The sequence below is a fragment of the Medicago sativa genome, chromosome 5 (assembly GCF_051527215.1).
Source record: "Medicago sativa cultivar Bolivia chromosome 5, Bolivia_mono, whole genome shotgun sequence".
NCBI classification, from domain to species: Eukaryota; Viridiplantae; Streptophyta; class Magnoliopsida; order Fabales; family Fabaceae; genus Medicago; species Medicago sativa.
Genome location: NC_140753.1, coordinates 73,998,424 through 74,017,831, shown reverse-complemented (window position 1 = coordinate 74,017,831; position 19,408 = coordinate 73,998,424). Strand labels below are relative to the sequence as shown.

The window sequence follows — 19,408 nt, the reverse complement described above, 5'->3', positions numbered from 1 at the left end:
TGTTAATGTATCAAAGATATAAATTATGCATTGGAAATATTGCCAATTTATTTCTTTAAATATTTAAATTTAATTTTTTTCATTAAATACTTTCTTTTTGTAAAAATCTTAACATGTGCCCTAAGGTCACAGGTTAGCATGACCCTTAAAAAAATATAAAGGGGGTAATAGTCATTTATTTTGGTCTCTGATTGTGTAACGTGTAGTCACAATATTTATTTGTTCAATGTATCAAAATTTCAAAATAGTCATTCATTGTGCACCTTGCTAGTCAAAATAGTCTCTGACGCTAAAATAATCCCTTAATACTCCCAATTACTCTTTTCATACATAGATTGAAATGACGATAAATAATTTTTTTTTTTGAAAGGAATAAGTAAATAATTTTTTTTTAAAGACATGTAAGTAAGTATATTGAAAGACATGTAAGATAATATTCTATTTTGATCAACGAAACGCACAATTATATACTACTTTAAAATTTCGATATCATTATTGTAGTTACTTGTTACACATTCACGAACCAAAATGAATATTACTCCAAAAGTAAAACTGAATTGTGACAAATAGTTCGGCAACTAAACTAAACCGAACTAGTTCAATTCATAAACTGCTAGTTACAGTTCTGTTTAACTATCCTGTGTAGGCTTTAGATTTATTTTTGAATAGTGCTACTAATGCATAATGTGTATATTTATGAGTTGTGACTAGTGAGGCTTGTTGATACATTACGAGATATGATACTCCAAAATTAATGGAGACTGTGTGACACTTACTGGCACTGTTCCAGCTAGCTAGCATGTTGCAAGCTGTAACTGTAATGGATATGGGTTTCCGCAAAGTGTGCTGAAATAGGATAGCCAGGGTGTTTGTATTGGCTATCTAATCTCCAATTCTCCATAATAACAGTATAGTGACTGTTGTACTATTACATTGCTCAGACCTACCTAGCTGGGTTCTATCATTCTATTCTATCTTATCTTCTAGGAGTATTTAATTTCTTTGATTCATTCGGATCTTGTGCCCGAAATTTACTTGCATCTCTTTAATTCTTTTCGTACCTCTTGCTTTATTTTTTAGTTTTACTTCTCCTCGGATCACAAATGTGGCATAGCTTGGTTATAGCTAAATAGGTTGTCTATATGCTATTCATCCTTAGTATGTGACTGTGTCAGCAGAGAATTTATGCACTCTTGCTAAGTTTGTGGTTCTTCTCATTATTTGCATTTTGCAACTTATCACCAATTTTGAAAACCAAGCTTTTTTGTCAACCTGGTTTTTCACCGCGCAAATGACAAACGCATCGCTAAACCAAACACACGTTTAATCTTAAAATGTGTTTGCATTGAAATTTTTGAGATTTTTTTTTTTTTGTCGCTCTTATACCAAACTTTTATAATTCCATGTTGCTAAAGAAATTAGTCTCCGAAGATATACCAGAAGAGAAATAACACAATGTAAGATATTTAAGATTCATCAATCTATATAGTTGCGCACAAAGATTCTAATCATACTTAAAGAGAAATATATATTTGAATTCTCTACATTTCGTGTCATACAGTGTTGGGTTGAGTCCCAAAACGAGAGCAATACTCGTTTAAGCAAAAATTCGTCAAGAGAGAGTGTTTGGTGTGTATGTGCTTTAATGTTATGTTGTAAAAACAAAACTACCTTAAATTTTGACCTAAATGCAAAAAATGCAAAGTTTTTTACTTTAAAGAATCCAAATCCAAAAAATACTCACAATGTAAGATACTAGTTATCGATAATTCATGGATGGATAAAATGATTTTGTCATAATATCAATGTGGGATCATTGAATTAAATTATGGAAAATCAAAAGACAAGAAATCATGTAAACTTCATAATTCTTCAAGATGGGTGGGGATCCTCTCAGTTTGAAAAAAAACATGAGGGGTCATGTTTTTAATCTCCATTATCTAAGATATCTATCTCTCATGAACAAAGGTTGAGTTGAGATTCAAAATGACCAAAATGGAAAATGAGAGAATCAATTCCCCATCAAGATGGTTGCAATCTCTTCTATTTTTTTCTCTTTTGAGAATTCAGCATCCCAAGTCCAAGTTATTGTGTTGGTAGTGGCTAACAGCCAAAAAGTCAAACAACTCCTATTCCAAAATCACCACCAAAACAAAGTTTTCACCAACAAAAAATAAAGAGAAAGGGACCAATGACAACATGTGTGAGTAATTTATGTGCCATGTTACTTTTGAAAATGTGTCTGATCTCAATCCAGATTTTTGGATCCAATTGGCTGGCCCACCACCAGACCAAGATGAAAAAACTCCACCAAAGCCCCATACATCAGCAACAACAGAGGACACATCATAATAATACCATGAACTTTCACCCATTCTAACTTCACTCCAAGGTGGGGTTTAACATGGGAAAGGGGAATTGTTTCCCACCATGGGAAAGTTTTTTTTGTCCATTGGATCAAATGAGAAACACAACCTTATCATGGTCTATCAACACTTAATTATTTTTTCACTTTGTCTTTCACTCCAATTCTCTCTCTGGTCTCCAGCATCCCTCAATCACCCACCAACAACATCAAGCATAAAATAAAATCCAGGAATGGCTTACCATCAGCAAGTTCCTTTCACTTTACTCACTACAAAAGTCCTTTCTTTCATTCATTAAATCGAAAACAAAAACTAAAAAAAAAAAAAAATTATGAGTGGAATTATATTAACAATCAATAGCCACTGTTGTTCTTTTATTTATATTTGTATATCGATTACTATTACTGCTTTTCTTATAATCATTTTTGTTTTTCTTTCTGGAGTTTGTGTTTCTTCATTGTTCTTTCTTTATTGTGTGGGCTGTGGAATCTAGGTTTGAAAAAGGGGAAAAAATTAAATCTTGATGGATGGATATAGAAGCAGACAGCAATACCCAAAACAAATTAAATCGTGATGGAAGAATGGAACGGTTGCTTCCGGTTTTTAGGCTCTCTAGCGCCCAGCTTATGCTTGTTTTGCTGGGCTGCTCTGTTGTTCTTGTTGCTGGGCATTTCTTTTAATAGATTGGCTATTAAAAAAATATGTAGAATGGTGGAGAGAGAATTGTAATTAAGTGTTAATAGACCATGATAAGGCTGTGTTTCTCATTTGATCCAATGGACAAAAAAAACTTTCCCATGGTGGGAAACAATTCCCCTTTCCCATGTTAAACCCCACCTCACTCCAAAGATCACAAATTTGATTCCTATAAAAATTTCCTAAATCTCGTAACTACATTTGTGTGATGCAATACCATGTTACCTACTCAAACCTCTTTTTGCCTAGAAACAAGGGTGATGATAAACTATCAAGAAACATAAATATAAACTCACAAAAACATGTCAAATAAAATTAAAAGGATTATAAGGATTTATTCCCCTTATAATCCAAGGATTCAGACCCAATAAGAAAATTTAAAACTTGAAATAAAAAAAAAATCATAAAATAAATAAAAAAATCTAAGAAATGGGAAATATTTTCCTTGATCCCAATTAACCAAAAGTACAACAAAAAAAAACCCAAAAGTAAAACTTAAAAAAAATCTAAATAAAACTAATGAGTCTATAAAAAAATTAACAAAGAAAAAAAAACAAAAGAACCTCTCTAACCTAAGGAATTCCATATTGATATGATGGATTGATGATTGAAGATGTTGAAATTGATGAAGAAATCATTTATATCTATCAACCTCCAAGTTTAGTCTTGTCCTTCTCCAACTTTTCAAAGAAACCAGTAAGAGCTTTCAAAGCTTTGACTTGATACTGTAAAGCAACAATATAGCCAGCAGTTTCATCAAAAAGCTTGTCCACACCAAAAGACTCACCATTAGGCACAATCCTCTGCAATGCATGAATCTTTCTCTCTACTTCTTCCCTATCATCACTACCTTCTTCTTCTTCTTTTTCTTCCTTTTCTTTCTCCTCAACAGCACAATCATCACTCTTCACATCATTCATAGCAACTTCTTTTATCAACATCTTTTCCTTGCTGCCACCACCACCACCACCTTCTGTGCACCGTCTTCGACTTCGCCGTAAAACATGCAGAGACTTTTGAACACCCTGAGTAGTAGCAGTAGTAGTAGTGTTCATGTTTTTGTTGAGAAATGTTGGTATGATTCTGTTTCTCTCTTCTTCCATGTTTTCTTCTTCCATGGATTATATGTATATATATAATATATAATATAATATATATGTAACGTTACTTAAGAGTTATGTGTGAGAAAGAGAAAAAGAGAGCTAGTGTATTTAGTAATAATAATATTATTGTGAGTGAGGGTTAATTATGAATGAATGTTGAGAGTTACATGATATGAATGAGGGTGCTAATGCTATATTGAAGGGTGAGGGAAGGAGAGGGAGAAGAGGAAGATGTTAAATTAGTTGAGGTCTAGAAATGTCAATGCCAACGAAGCTGGTCCCACTGGTTTTGGACTCACAATATACACAATATTACAAAGAAGAAACCCCCCAAGTTTTTTTTGGATTAATTCAAGTTATGTGTTTGTGTGATATCATGTATTTATGGGCTATAACTTTCACGCTCCACAACAAGAGCGTCTTTACTTTTTTTCACCTTTGCTGTGTAAAATTTTTCTTTTTTGTTTTCATTAATAATCAAAATGCAATTGAAGCACATGCTTAGAAAACTAGCTACCTAGGTCTTTGTTTTGTTGACAACAGCTATATCAGATGCTGTTATATGTATGCTGTCAAAAAAGATGTTACTGTATATTAAGATTTTCACATTGCATTTTAAGGAGTAGATTGTCTTCATCTTATTTTATAGTATATATTACAAATTGATTTTGAAGGGGTTGGGTTAGACAAAATTCAAATTTAAATATGGTATTAGGGTTTACTTAAGATATATTATGTTACTACTATTATGCTTTAAATGTTCAATCTTGGACATGATCAAATGCGAGTTTCACATTAATAAAATAGATTAGCAACACACTTTAAGTTTGTGGAAGGAATGCAAAATCACATTTATCAAATTGGCAATATTTTCCCACTTTATAAACTAATCTTTTGAATTGGATTCCCACTTTGGACTTATGGTTCGAACAAACAAGTTAGTCTTAAATCGACTATTAGTCTTATAGTTGGTCCAAAAAATTGAAGTCGTGGAAATACTAATCTTTTATACATAAAAATTGTAACAAGTGAAAATAATAATAATATTAATATTAATTTGAATTTACATTCACGAAATCATGTAGTCCTTGGTCTTAACCATCATATCATCATATTAAGATTAAAAACCTCATGTCAACAATGCATTATTAATTATTTTTGGTTCATATATATTTGATAGTTCATATCACTTCACTATATCAAATTCGTGATTCTTCAATAACAAAGAATCTACTAAACTCATAGCAATGTACAACTTCCAACTATCCAATCAATATTTTCTTAATTATTGACCGTAATTGATGTAGATTTCATTATTTTATATGTGGATTACATTTCATTCCAAAAAAAAAAAAATTAAGAGACCCACGTGAATTTCAATTTCCTATATGGTGAGACATAGTGAAGTAGTCCATATGAATTTTATGTGTAAATGAGATCATATCTTCCACTTGGTAAATGTAGAGATTAGTCTCTAATCAATCAAAATCAAACGAGTGGCAAGCAATCACCCACTATGTTATACCACAAATTAGATATTTATGATCATTTAAACACATGCTAAACGCATGCATTTTACAAAAGAGAAATGATATTTTGACAACCACTTTTTGACAACTTTCTCTCTCATACTCACATGATGTTGTTATCCTCTCTCTTCCTTTTTCTCTCTCCATTGTTTTTGACCAATAAGAAGTGAGAAAAACAAGGTTGTCAACAAAGTTGTCATCAAATGGATGTCAAAATATCATTACTCTTTAAAAAACTCCATAAATATCTATGATAAATAGGTTGTAAGGATCCTTAGCCAGTAAGAATAAGATTGAATCAAATATAGGTTTTATAGATGAGAAGCAAACGCGCATGTAGCTAGAATGGTGGATATATGGAGAGGTAAATAAAGTGAAAGTACCATAATATAAAGTCTATAAAATCTGACTGAAAAATATAACCCCGTTAGTAGTAGTACTACTGATTTATGAGCTGTGGAGTTGAGATGTGAGGGCATAAAAAATGGTCCCACAAAACACAAAACAAAAGGGAGAAAGCACATGTGCTCACATGAATTCCTTGAACCTAACACCCACCCATGTGCTCCTCCACTCTCTTCTTCTCTTTCATTCATATTTATAAATTAAAATTTAATTATGTAATGTGCTAGCTTAGCTATATAATTTGTCAAAGAAAATTAAAAAAAAAAAAACTTAGCTCCATGATATGCATCACTATCCTTCGCATGAATGCCACGTATTTACTATCTAGTGACCCCATCTTGAGCCCCACAAAACCCTCCCTAACCCTTTTAGGCCAAATTAATCATGCAAAAATGCTACAATCATGTCAAACCCTACCCATATCAAATTAACAAGTTGGGAATTTAAGGAAATCAAATACTACACTTTGCATAATAATTTAGGACAAGTTGGTTTTTTGAATAGGGAAGTTGCGGTCTCATTTATAACTGTCATTTATAAATTCATAAATATATGTTACTCACATAATTATAAAAGTGAAAACAAAAGCATCATGAGTCATGACTATGGTAATGTAATTTATTAGAGGATTCAATATATAGAATCGATAATAGTATTTGCCTGTAAAAATTCGATTATAATAAATGAAAGTCTTTAATTGTCTTGAATGAAAATCTTTTCATAGGTAAAAAAACTTGTTGCAATAAACATTCTCTCACATTCTAGTATATTTTATGTTCCAAAGTTAATCCTATTCGAAATAATGTTAAACATTAAATATGAGCATCTCTTTCGGTCAAAATTTAAAACACTGATTCATTATATTTCGAGAGTCCAACACATTGTATTAGACTTAACCCAATTGTTAATAAAATTCTCATATTAGTAGTAGTAACATGATTTTACTAGTTCATATGACATTTTTCTTATGTTATTGTCTACTTTTTGCAAATAGTCATAATATACATAAGGTTAATTTTCATAAATGGACGGTTTAAAATGTTTTACGATATCAACAAACCACAACCATTCATATTGTCTACTTTATCATATCACTTGAAAACAAATATGAATACCCCCGAAAATATGAGATCCACCAAATTGCATAGCATACAAGCAAACATCATTCAAGAGATATACCAAACTCTCTTATTATAGCTTATATGTTTACGAGAGGGTTGACAAAGCATTGTGTGATGAAATGTGGTTTCTTCGTCAAATGAGAGTCTGATAACTCCTTTTATAAGCGGTTAAAGCTACCATATAGGCATACTTGTTAGGCGATTGGGCCTTTTCTGACAAGTTGTCCAGATAACCGTGTGACTATGATCACAAGACCTAAATTAACTTCGAATTGTTTTTCCTCTATCTCGCGGCCTCATGTTGGCATTGGTAGTCCAACTTCAGAATAACCATCTTATTAGACCTTTATGGTTTATGATTGGACCTTGGACCAGTCCGAAACAATAACCATGGAATAACTTTTTTTTAAGGATGTGTAGGATCAAAATGTATGATTAAGATGCAGTGCAAACATTAACAACATAGTGATGTTTGTGATTGTTACTCGACTAAACAAATTTCCTAGAGATTGGAATGAGCAGCTTTGATCTCCCACATTTAGTGATGGTGGCCCTTCAAGAGTGTGGTGGATAATCAGAGAAGGGAGGTGGTGGTGTTTCCAAGAAGGAAACCAATCGGCGGATTGGGTCATTGGGATTGTATAGAGAGATTTTGTTGTGTTGGGCATATGGGACTCCATGTGCTCAGTCCCACTCGGATCCCTTTGTTTTTGTCACATTCACACACTACATACACATACACTCACTCTCCCTTTTTATTTTATTCTACACCATTCAATTTTCCAATACTCATTTTTAAAATAATAAATACTCTTTTTCTTTTTTCTGATGCTAATTGGGATCCGTACCAACATTTTTTGTACGAAATTGGATCAAATTCTTATACTATCATACTATACTATGGGACCTTTATTTATATACTCTTATAATTGAAGAAAGAGCTTATATATACAGGTGGCGGATCACATGGGAAGGGACAATCCCTTCCCACCATGGGAAATTTTTTTTTAACCATGAGATTGAAAGGGAACACATATTTTATAATGGTCTGCCCACACTATATCATCCTCAACCTTCTCTTCTCCAGCAACATCACACACTCCCAACCTATATCATCCTTGTTCTTCATGCAAATGAGTCTTAAACTGAGTTGACTCGGTCCGAGTCAACCTAAATCATCCTTGTTCTTCAATAAAATGAGTCTTAAACTGAATGATGCAACATTCCCGTTTTAGCCAAAAACCAAGCTTTTCTTTAACACCCAGGATCCCGTTTTGAAAAAAAATAATACTACCCAGCCAACATAACTAACTCCTCCATCCTTTCTACCCACCATACCAGCAGCACCACCACAATAGCAGCCATTGCGGCTTGCGATTGCTGTTCCCAGATTCCATTATCGCCAAAACCCCAACATATCTATTCATGAGTGTTATTGGGAATTTTACAAAATACTACTTTGGAAAACCAAACACTTTTGGAAAAATATGCAAGAATCAAATTTTTCCTGGGAGCTGTGATACAAGTCAAATGGCACAAAGCCCCTTGGAGGCTGCTTGATTCCACTAGGCTACTTTGCCTGAATTTTAGCCTACCTTCCCATCTCCACACTACGAGTTGGAACTCCCTTATATAGCCCTGAAAAATCCTCATTCCAAATGGCGATGATGAAGAACTCGGTGGCTAACGAGTTGACTCGGTGGCTAACTCGGTGGGAAAATAATTTTTTTGCAGGTGGATGAGGAATGGGAATGAAGGAGAGAGAATGGTTAAGGAAGATAATGAGAAAAAAAAATCTAGTGCTGTGAGAACATGGTAATACAGTGTGCTTCATTTAATCAAATGGCAAAAATTAATTGACCCATGGTGGGAAGGTTTTCCACCTTCCCATGTGAAATGCCACCATATATACATATATATAATTCCAATATATCAAGTATCTAATCTTAATGCAAATGTGTGGACATCCTACCTGAGCGTGTAGTGCGTCTTCACATTTTAGAGCAGACCTTGTTTTCATCTTCATCTTTTCATCCTTTCTATTGTTTGGACATATCAAGATATCATACAAAAAAATTTGAAAATCTCACATGGTAGGCCTCTACTCATGCATAATGACATTTTCTATTTTTTTGTCCCACCATATATGAGTAGATAAACAACAAAATTAACACTTTTAATTATGATTGTTAATATTGAATAACTTGCTTAATCACAAAGTAATTGATGACAACTCAACATTGAATTAGTAGTAATTATCTTTGATTAAAGAAAATTAATACAGTATGTTCAAATAAGAAAAGGGGGTATTTGTAATTGTCTGTAACAAAATAAAAAAAAATAAAAAATTGAAAAACAAAAGCATGCAACTAGCAGGTGAAGAATATTCACACTTGTCCATGTAGATGAAGGAAAGAGTATTATTTCGCAACCTGTTTAACTTAATGTTCAGCACATGAACTGACCAAAGTCTTTTAATCTGTGAGCCCCGCTGTCTGCAGTTTGCAGCTATGGTGCTTGCATATGCAGTAAATGCCAAAACATATCATCAAACAACCTTATTCAAATACATTATATCTCAATCTCAACTATGTTTCATCATTGACCAAGTGGTTAATTTGGTCGAATGTTTTGATAAACTTTAGTTAAGGTGAAATCTGTCGAAAACACACTTTGATTTAAGTTGTCCCATTTTACTTACTTTTTGACCGAACTCTAAGGCTTATTTTTTTTTATTAATCACATGGTTAAGACAAAAAAAGGGTTTCATCATTAGTATATTATATACTCTTTGATTTTCTTAACATGTTAGGTTAATGGAACTTTTTTTCCTTCGTAAAAAAGTGTAAATATTTTGCATTAATGCAAATAAGAAAACAATACATGTTAGAGCTAGCCAAGCATCATGTGAGTTTTTAAGCTATATGCCTTTTTTTATTATGTTAGCTGCAATAGTAGGCCGGCCTGGGTATACACAAAGCATAATTTCCTATAAACTCACAACGTGGTAGGACTAGTGTTTCTTTGCATAATACTTTCCATAGTGATGAATTTAATTCCATTAAAATGAGAAGTGTATTTAAAAGGAAAAGCACTTAATTGTGACATTTTGGAAGCCACCCTCTACAAAGAAGATGATCATATCTTGTACTATGTGACTTGAGTTTACTTAAGACCGCACAAGTGACATCAATCCTCCACATGGTAAGGCCAATGTAGCTCCGATTTGGATTCCCGATACTTTTATACAACCGCGTTATACAATCGGGCAGTTGCCAATCTAAATCGTTGAATCAAGATTTGATAAATCACGCATATTGGTGTTTGATTTTGAACTTGTCTTATCAAAATTAGAGCGTGAATTGCATGGTTTTTTATTTGTCGGTTCAAATTATGCGCATACATAAGTTATGTGATTCTTTGACACCAAAGAATCTAGATGTGGTTCAATGAGGGGGCTCTCATTGAGATTGAAGGTGGATTCATGCTCATTCACATTTTCAAAATCTTGTGAAATTAGGTGATGTCATATTTGAACAAATGCTTTCACTATTATTTGAAGTTAGATCCCACTAAAATAATGAAGCATCTATTTCGCTATAGAACTATATATATGCAACAAACCTATTTCCAAAGATATAAAGATATTTGTTACAGTGAAAATAATGACCCTAAACAAATTTTACCAACACTAACATAATTCTAATCCATATAGTTCTCCCACTGTCATACTTTAGAGCATTCTTGGTCAACACTAAAAACCTATTTTAAATGCACATTATTATTGTACGTGAGTGAGTAAATATTTGAAGGACTTGGACCAATGGGAAAATTTCAAATGTAATCAAATTGTTGGAGAAACTTGTGAGTAATATATTTCATTGAATAGACCTTCTCAAAACACAATTAGAAAATTATGATTAATAAAACAAAAACTCTTTTATACATAAAACAACAAAATTTTGTATCAATCTGATTTTGTAAAATGGAATGAACAATTTAAAATAATTAGGTAACATCTCATATAGGCATATTAAATGACTCTTTTGTTTCATCTAAATCTAATAATAATGATTTTTTGTTGGGTAGTGGGAACTTTATCAAAGGAACATTTTCATATATGAGATTAAACTGGTTTGGAGTAGATAGCTGGACTTAATCAGCTATAAAGTTCAAATTATTTCGAATAAAAATAAAAAGCTGCCATGACTAAAGATTACAATCCACCATAAACAATAAACTTTTGTTTATGTGGTTAAAAGTGATTAATCATCTCAATGTCAAAGCCAGAGAGAAATGGGAGCTGGGCTATGTGCAGTCACAACTCCCTGATTGCACGCAGTCAACCACATTTGGACCATCTAATCAAGATCAGATGATTCAGATGCGGATGATTGTGTGCAATCACACCGCATAGAATCCAAATTAAAAGAAGACTGTGAATTGAATTTAGAACTACAGTTTATTGATAGCTGTAACCAAAGCTTTACATTATATGACAAGAAAAAGCTGGCTCTTTAAGGGGAAGCACTTCTCCACTGCAAATAGCCTTTGTTTTTTTTCCCTCCACAGGAATATCTCATCTGGCCAAACTATTCACAAGAAAACATTCTTGTCATGAACAGTTCCATCCTTTCCATGAGCAGTGGGGCAGGCACCATTAATCTTACCATTAACATTGACCCTTAGACTGCATCAAGTTTGTTCCAATGCCGATAGTTATTCAATCATCTTCTATCTTTGTTCGCCCTTTCTTCGTTTGTGTTGGTATCAATACTTATGGTTAAATCTGATGCTAGTCCGGCCTTGATTTAACATTGATGGGTAAGTTTTGCCTGTAAAGACACACTTGTCAGCTTCGTCTGTTGACCGAAGAATTAAATTCTCTGCCATCATGTAGTCATATACTTCAATTATTGGATGATGATTGAACGACTCCTATTCCGAGTTGTATTTTAAAGATCTGTTGAAGTCAGGATACGAATCATCCGATCTTTAATCCAAAAATGTGTATTTCTCCTTAGGACAAGAATTTCGGATCCACCGAGCTAGATAATGGAAAAATAATTTACAACTGCCTTAAACTTCATGCTTTTTATAAATAGAAACCTTCAACTCTCACTTAATCTCAAGTAATCCCTAAAACTCTTACGGTTGTTACAATAGACTTGTAAGTTAACTTGGGGTAATTTCTCACCGGTGAACATGCCTTTATTGCTAATTTGCTATGTTGTTCTTTAATATTAAATAGAACATTTGATAATTTATGAAGTGGAAGAAAAAGAAACCATCTCAGTATTTCACCAGTTTCACTTTGTTGTCTTTGTTCTCGTTCGTTATCACCACTCTCAAACATATAAATTGCTCCATTATAAGACTCTCTTCATACAATTCTTGAGCTGAAGTAAAAGTTAATCGTGCCTATATTCTAAAAATCATAAAGTTTAAGGCAGTTGTATACACTTTTTCCCTAGATATTTATTTGACATTAATATGTAGGGGGATAGATTGAGAAGGAAGAAGATAACCTCTCATAGATGTCCTGGAATCATATGAATCACTGACAATACTCCCATGCTCATATTTAACAACTGGCCTAACAACTTTACCAGGTGTTTCTGAAAAGAAAGGTGTTAAAAGTAATGGTTATTGATAATGCACAAAAATCAAACAAACTATGATGAAGATGATGATCACATACCCTGTGGAATTACTTGCAGTCCCCGAAGGCCACTGGATTCCGCATAATTAGTATTATACTCATCAGTTGTTTGCCGGTTTTTGCTTGAAGCAATATATGACTGCTCTTTTTGGGGTGTCATATTTGAATGTACAATTGTTGATCTGTCAGTAATTGATTAAAAAAACGAAAATAATTAAATCAGCACAATCCTAAAATATAATCTAATTATGATCCATGTGAATTGAAACAGTTATATACAACACGTGGAAGCAAATGCATCCATATTTTAGTTGATTTCATCTCAGGCCGTGTCGAGACACTTGTTAAATAAGATAGTTGAGAAATAACTTTAACTAGTTAACCAATTACCATGGTATAGACACTTGTTCTTTAAACATGTATGTACTCATGCATGTTATACTAATAATTATAAACACTGCAGTTGATATTTTATGTGATTTAACCTTGGAAATATGCATATTGGCATCTATGTAAAATAACAGCTCGACGAGCACGACTTTAACACTTTATTCTTCTATATAGAAACATTCAATAGATTAAATCATAACTATTTTGTATCACAGTAGTCATAACAGTTTCTTTTTGCATAGGCATAATTTTATGCATCTCAATTGAATATATTTAGCATTCGTCATAGAATACCATTCCTGTCTAAAATATAATGATAAGACGATTGAAGTACCCTGTAACATGGTTATCAATATCTCACAAGACTGAACCCAATACATATGAATCCCTAGCGTGTATCTGTTTGGGACCTAAAATCTCATCTTGAATCCCTATTCGTTACGCTTAATTCAAATTCATTCTGATAGATCACTACCTAATCTTAGTAGGCAACCACTTACTATTGTCAAACTTTGTATAGACAGCGACTTTTCTTTTGTCATTGATTTACGACTTGAATTTAGAATTATTTTGTAGTTTATAAGTGATATCCTAATGGATAAGGAGTTGGAGGTCCTGGGTTCAAACCCAGACGAAGGAGTAATATTAATTTAACAGCTAATTACTAACATTTGCCATTAAAAAAAGAAAAAAAGAAAAAAAAGTGATATATCGTCAAAATTTTGTCATAGATTACCACAAATGGCATGTGAAATCCAATTAGACACTGCATTAATAATACCTGGGAAGTGATGCATGTTTTCGATCAAGTGGCACAACTGGATCACTTTTATCACCAGTTTCCTCGAGATGAGCGAACTGCTTTCCGAATTGATCAACAGCACTAAAAAGAACATGACCAATGACAAGGAGAGAGTAAGAGGGTGGACATCCGAATAAAAAATACGTTAGAAAAAAAAAAAACAAGTAGTTGAAAATAAACCAAAAAACCTTGGATAAAGAAAATTAGTTCTCTCAGTTCCATTTAGTTGAGGATGATACTCCAGAATCTCATTGAAGATTAAATCTCGAATTTCTCCCTTTGTTACTCTTTTCTTTTCAAATTCAAACTCCATTTGTGTAATGGGCTGGCAGGATGGTTCCCTTTCAATTTTTGCAAGTCCCTTGAAGTAAGGATGAGCTAATGCCTGAAAACACCAATTCATTTAAATCAATGAACAATGCATTAAAATATTTGTATATCAATCTACTTGCTCTCGGCTTTTAGAATATTGAAGTATTAAGAGAAAAAGAGAAAAAAGAGCTTTATAACTCGAGTAAATAGAAAATTATATTGATCAAAAGATAGTAATTTGAGTACATGGTAGTCTTATTTATAGACTTTGACCACATTAACTAATTGCTCAACTAACTCTAAATAATGTAGCTAACCAACTAATATTGACTAACTCTAACTATATTAACAACTATACCTTCTACTGTCCAAAGGAAAATCCTAAGCTATTAAGCTCAAGAAGCAGTTACACTTACAGTGTTGTCAATCACAGATTGCAGAAAATAGTGGTTTGTTCAAATTCTGTTATGCTATAGAGCTATAGCCTATAGCACTGCAATAGCAAATATTTGACAAATGACAACACTTTGTACTAAATTGCATATTGTGGAACAATAGTGGTTTGTTAAAATTACACTACACTACAGCACCACTATTTAGACAATATTGAGCAGTAAATTACGGCTAAAATAACTGTTTAATACTACACTTATCTAAAGAGCACGAAAAACAAACCTCTTCAGCAGTAGGCCGGTCTTTTGGATCAAAGGCAAGCAACCTTTCCAGTAGTCGTAGTGATAAAGGATCTGCATTAGGAAATTTTTGTGCAAATGGTACAGGTTGCTTTTTCCTCATGCTAGTTAGGTATCTTCTTGCTTTATCATTGCGTACCTGCATACAAATCGAAGATTGTCACCACCAGAAAAAGCATAAGCAATACAGTTAACATTCTCTCTAGAGAAGAAAAAGAAATTACCCGAGATATACTATCCATTGAGGGGGTTCCAAGCAGATCTGTGATCAGATCCAACTGATGGACAACACTTTTTCCTGGAAAAAGTGGTCTCCCAATTAATATTTCGGCAAAGATGCAACCTATACTCCAAATATCAATTGCCGGAGTATACTACAATAAAAAACATAGTGTTAGCTCATTAGCACACAAATCCAGCAGAAATAAATATAACCAGCGGATTAATAATCAGCAACACAGGTCATGCATATTGATGGGAAAGATGACAGAAAGCATGTATTGTGGATCGATATGCAATTTCTACACATGAAGCTAACTATCAAGTATTAGGGGTATGGTACGCATATTAGGCCCCACCAATGTTTTAAAAACAAGACTTAACCACCGGTTGAACTGGGAGAAGGCCAGTTCACCTGTTTGTTTGATTCCCATTATACCTTAGTCTGGTTGAGCTGGGTTGAACTGGGGTTGAACCGTGGTTGGTTCATCCGTTCAACCATGGTTGAACCGAAAGAACCAATATTGAACCATGACAGAAATCTCTCACTGGTTCGATCTCCGGTCTAGTTTTTAGAACATTGGTTTCACCCACTTCTAAGTTATGATTTATGAGAGAATCTTGAAAAAACCATACCTTTGAGTAAAATGATCCACAGAGCTCTGGTGCTCTATACCACCTTGTAGCAACATAATCCTATAGAAGCATATTCAATAAGCAAGAAAACATCAGCACCTACTTTACCAAGGCTTTTGCTATGATTCACACACACAGCTGGAAAAAAGATAGGATGATAATATTTGAATGGAATACCGTCCAAAATACAGTAGTCGGAGTGTCGCTGAAAGCAACTCTAGCTAACCCAAAATCACAGATTTTAAGTTTACAGTTTGCATTGGCCAGTATATTCTTTGGCTTCAAGTCTCGATGATAGACATTTGCTGTAATAAGTATTAGATGAATGATATTGACATCAATGCAAGAAAACTTGTGATGGTAAACAAATTAGAATACAAAAGAAAAGCTGAACTGGTGAAATATTTTGGCAAAACCCAAAAAAGTACAATGCAAATTTAAGTGAAAAAAAAAGGGAATGAATGAAATAGTTAGAGAAGATAATATACAAAATTCTAACATTTTCGTAAAACGAAATGCGGAGGAATGATGCAGTATCAAATTCAATTATGATTTAGTAAAGCATCTAACATAACATGCAACCGTTAGCAAGCAACACCATATGCATTCAGATGGAGTGATAAGATGGTTTGGTTGTTCTGGCAGAGGAACATAGGTATTGGAGAGATAAGGTGACATATGAATCCTCCCATTAACGTTACTAACAACTAATTACTAACATGTTCTGTTAAAAAACATGTGCATTTAGAGAAAACAATTGTGAATGAGTGACAACTAGATATTGAAGAATACCGGTGTGAATATACTTCAATGCTCGAAGTAACTGGTAAAGAAAAAACTGATAGTGTTCTTTTGTTAAGTCGGTATTGGCTTTAATGACTTGATGCAGATCAGACTCCAAGAGCTCAAAAACAACATAAATATCTTTGAAGTCCTTGATAGAAGGAGGCAACATAATGTGCTTAATTTCAACAATATCAGGATGTCGAAGAAGTCTGAGCAACTTTATCTCACGAAGAATACGTGCAGCGTCGGATATATGCTCAAAGATACCATGCACCTTTTTTATTGCAACCTTTTCACCAGTATGAGTGTCGACAGCCGAACAAACAGTACCGTAACTACCTTTCCCGACTACTTCTTGAATTTTATACCGGTTGGCATCACCATATTCCGAGAAAAATTCCATCTCCATTGATTTCTGTAAGAAAGAACTAGTGATTATCAAAACCCAAAATAAAGAAAAAACCCTAAATTCGATTTTCTTAGAATGTAGATAAACCAAGCTAAATCACTAAATGGAAAGCAAAATTTCACAATAGACAGAAAGAACTTAAAATAGTAAATAAATTTTCTTTCTATATTATCAAGGGATATTAATTTATAGGGTCATGTTAACTTGTGCCCTTAGGGCACATGTTAAGCAACCTAAATAGAGCAATTTTGCATTGGAAAACACAATATAACAACTTTTAAGAAGTTGAATGCACGCCTTTTGATATGTGTATTTCTATAATGAGTATCTTAACATGTGCCTTGAGGGCACAAGTTAACATTAGCCTAATTTATATAGGAGATATCAGACTCACTAATAAGGCAATACACTTGATAGACATTATACAAACATGTATATGTACACTGTGGAGCTAATACAATAGCAGTAATAGAGAATGATATGCTCAAAGAAAGAGAGTGGATTAAATTTGCAGAAACCTAACCATATAGATTGAACTAACACAAGCAAAATAACAAAATTACAAACATAAGAGACATTGTCAAACCAAAACTAGTTTACCTTCTCCATCCAATTCACAGTTCCTTCTAATTCAACTCAAAATATGTTTTGAAATAGTCAACCATGTAGGATATACCTAACTTAATGCTTCTAAAGTACAACTCAGAAGAAGTAGAAAGAAAAAGAAAGAGAAAGGAAAAAAAGTACAAGAGTAGATTGAGATGAAGATAAACAACCCTAAGAAATAATGCCACCTAACAAGTCAAAAGAAGAAGCGTGCAAAATTCATCAAATGATAGTATCCAAGACCCCTAAAAATATGCTGAAAATATAAGATCTTTTCATTCTTGCTGTTATCATCTTTCCTAAGTGACAAAAACGTGGGACAAAAAATTATATCACGTGACAATAAACAAAAACAACTCACTTCATAAGATTGAATGAAAATTCTAGGAAACAACCACCAACAAGAAACAAAACAAAAACAACATTTTTATTATCATAATATTGTTAAATTTAACTGTCACAAAAGGGTACCTTGCAACTTTCATAATTCACTCATATAAGGAAAAAAAAAAATCGATTTTTTTAATAGGGTACCTTGCAACTTTCATAATTCACTCATATAAGGAAAAAAAATCGATTTTTTTAATATAAACAGAATAAAAAAACAATGATTTTTGTGAAGCAATTAGAGTAATTTAAATATGGTTTGGAAATGAAAATTATACCTTTCCTTTCTGCATTTCTTTTGCAACAATAACACCTAAAACAACAAAATCTCCAACAGAAAAAAAGCAGTCTTATTAAGTCAAAGATGATGAGACACAATTTCTCAACAACCTGAAACAAACAAAGGTTACCAAAATTAACCCTTCAAGGAACAAAGGATCCAAAGATAACCCCACATGCACCCTTGTTAGAGTTCCAACACCAACCGCACCAAACTGCAAAGTTAGTCACAGCCCACAATTTTGAATGGACAAAGCTCCAACCTTGTGATAAAAGCTCACTCATAATATTTCTTCCTACCAAACTAGCTTATACCCCAAAAAGCACGTTTGTTAATGTTACAGATTATGAGGCAAACAAGTACGGATACCAAATTCTGAACAATTTTGAGAGCTTTTTAAGGAATCAGAATCATTGTTTGTTAGATACTGATATGAGATTCTATTTTTTTTCTTCTTTAAAGTTAATATTTTGATATGAAATTCTTATTATATAATGTATGTGTTATTTTATTTTGTGAAAGGGTAGGGTTTTTTTTTGTCAGTTTATATTCTAAAGGAAAAACGACAAACAAATAAATAAAGCAAATCTTGTCCCATAATTGATTGTATTTTTTGTAAAAAAATATGTTAAATTATTGTATTTTTGTAAAAAAATATGTTAAATTAATTTGTTGATTGACTTGATTCTATAGTTTGATTGAGTACTTAATCATTAGGTTTTTTTTTTTTGGTGGTCAAGGTTTGAATCCCGAACATTGCATATTTTATGCATTGTCTATACCAATTAAGTTATGCTCACAAGGACTTAATTAGGTTCTTTAGTATAAGGATTTAATTGACATGAAGAAATCAATAACAAAATCGGTTTATCAAAAAAATATTTGATTTTTTATGTAACAAAAAAAAAAACTTAGTGGTTACATGAGGCGGCCTTAGTGTCGAATTATAAAATAAGTTTGTTACATTTTAATTAAAGGTTTGTTTAACATCTACAATTTTTTTTTTT

The 19,408-nt window shown here is 32.8% G+C and overlaps 2 protein-coding genes across 5 annotated transcripts; both read right to left on the bottom strand.

Annotated features, from left to right (window-relative positions):
• Positions 1 to 3,485: 3,485 nt before the first annotated feature.
• On the bottom strand, positions 3,486 to 4,520 carry LOC146924895 (uncharacterized). The gene has a single exon (XM_085709831.1). The coding sequence runs from the start codon at positions 4,178 to 4,180 to the stop codon at positions 3,710 to 3,712; it is 471 nt and encodes a 156-aa protein (XP_085565957.1). The 5' UTR covers positions 4,181 to 4,520; the 3' UTR covers positions 3,486 to 3,709.
• A 6,796-nt stretch (positions 4,521 to 11,316) lies between these two features.
• On the bottom strand, positions 11,317 to 18,865 carry LOC146924894 (mitogen-activated protein kinase 10-like). Of its 4 annotated transcripts, none has more exons than XM_085709856.1 (11): positions 18,400 to 18,865; positions 16,726 to 17,134; positions 16,111 to 16,238; positions 15,934 to 15,993; positions 15,303 to 15,452; positions 15,062 to 15,217; positions 14,263 to 14,459; positions 14,054 to 14,155; positions 12,922 to 13,064; positions 12,749 to 12,838; positions 11,317 to 12,183 (listed from the first exon to the last, which is right to left on the bottom strand). In XM_085709856.1, the coding sequence occupies exons 1-11, from the start codon at positions 18,412 to 18,414 to the stop codon at positions 12,176 to 12,178; spliced, it is 1,458 nt and encodes a 485-aa protein (XP_085565982.1). In that variant the 5' UTR covers positions 18,415 to 18,865; the 3' UTR covers positions 11,317 to 12,175. The 4 variants fall into 4 exon arrangements, with proteins under 4 accessions (XP_085565982.1, XP_085565980.1, XP_085565981.1 ...); XM_085709854.1 differs by having other exon boundaries at positions 11,317 to 12,055; XM_085709855.1 differs by lacking the exon at positions 18,400 to 18,865 and adding an exon at positions 17,729 to 18,388 and having other exon boundaries at positions 11,317 to 12,055.
• Positions 18,866 to 19,408: the final 543 nt, after the last annotated feature.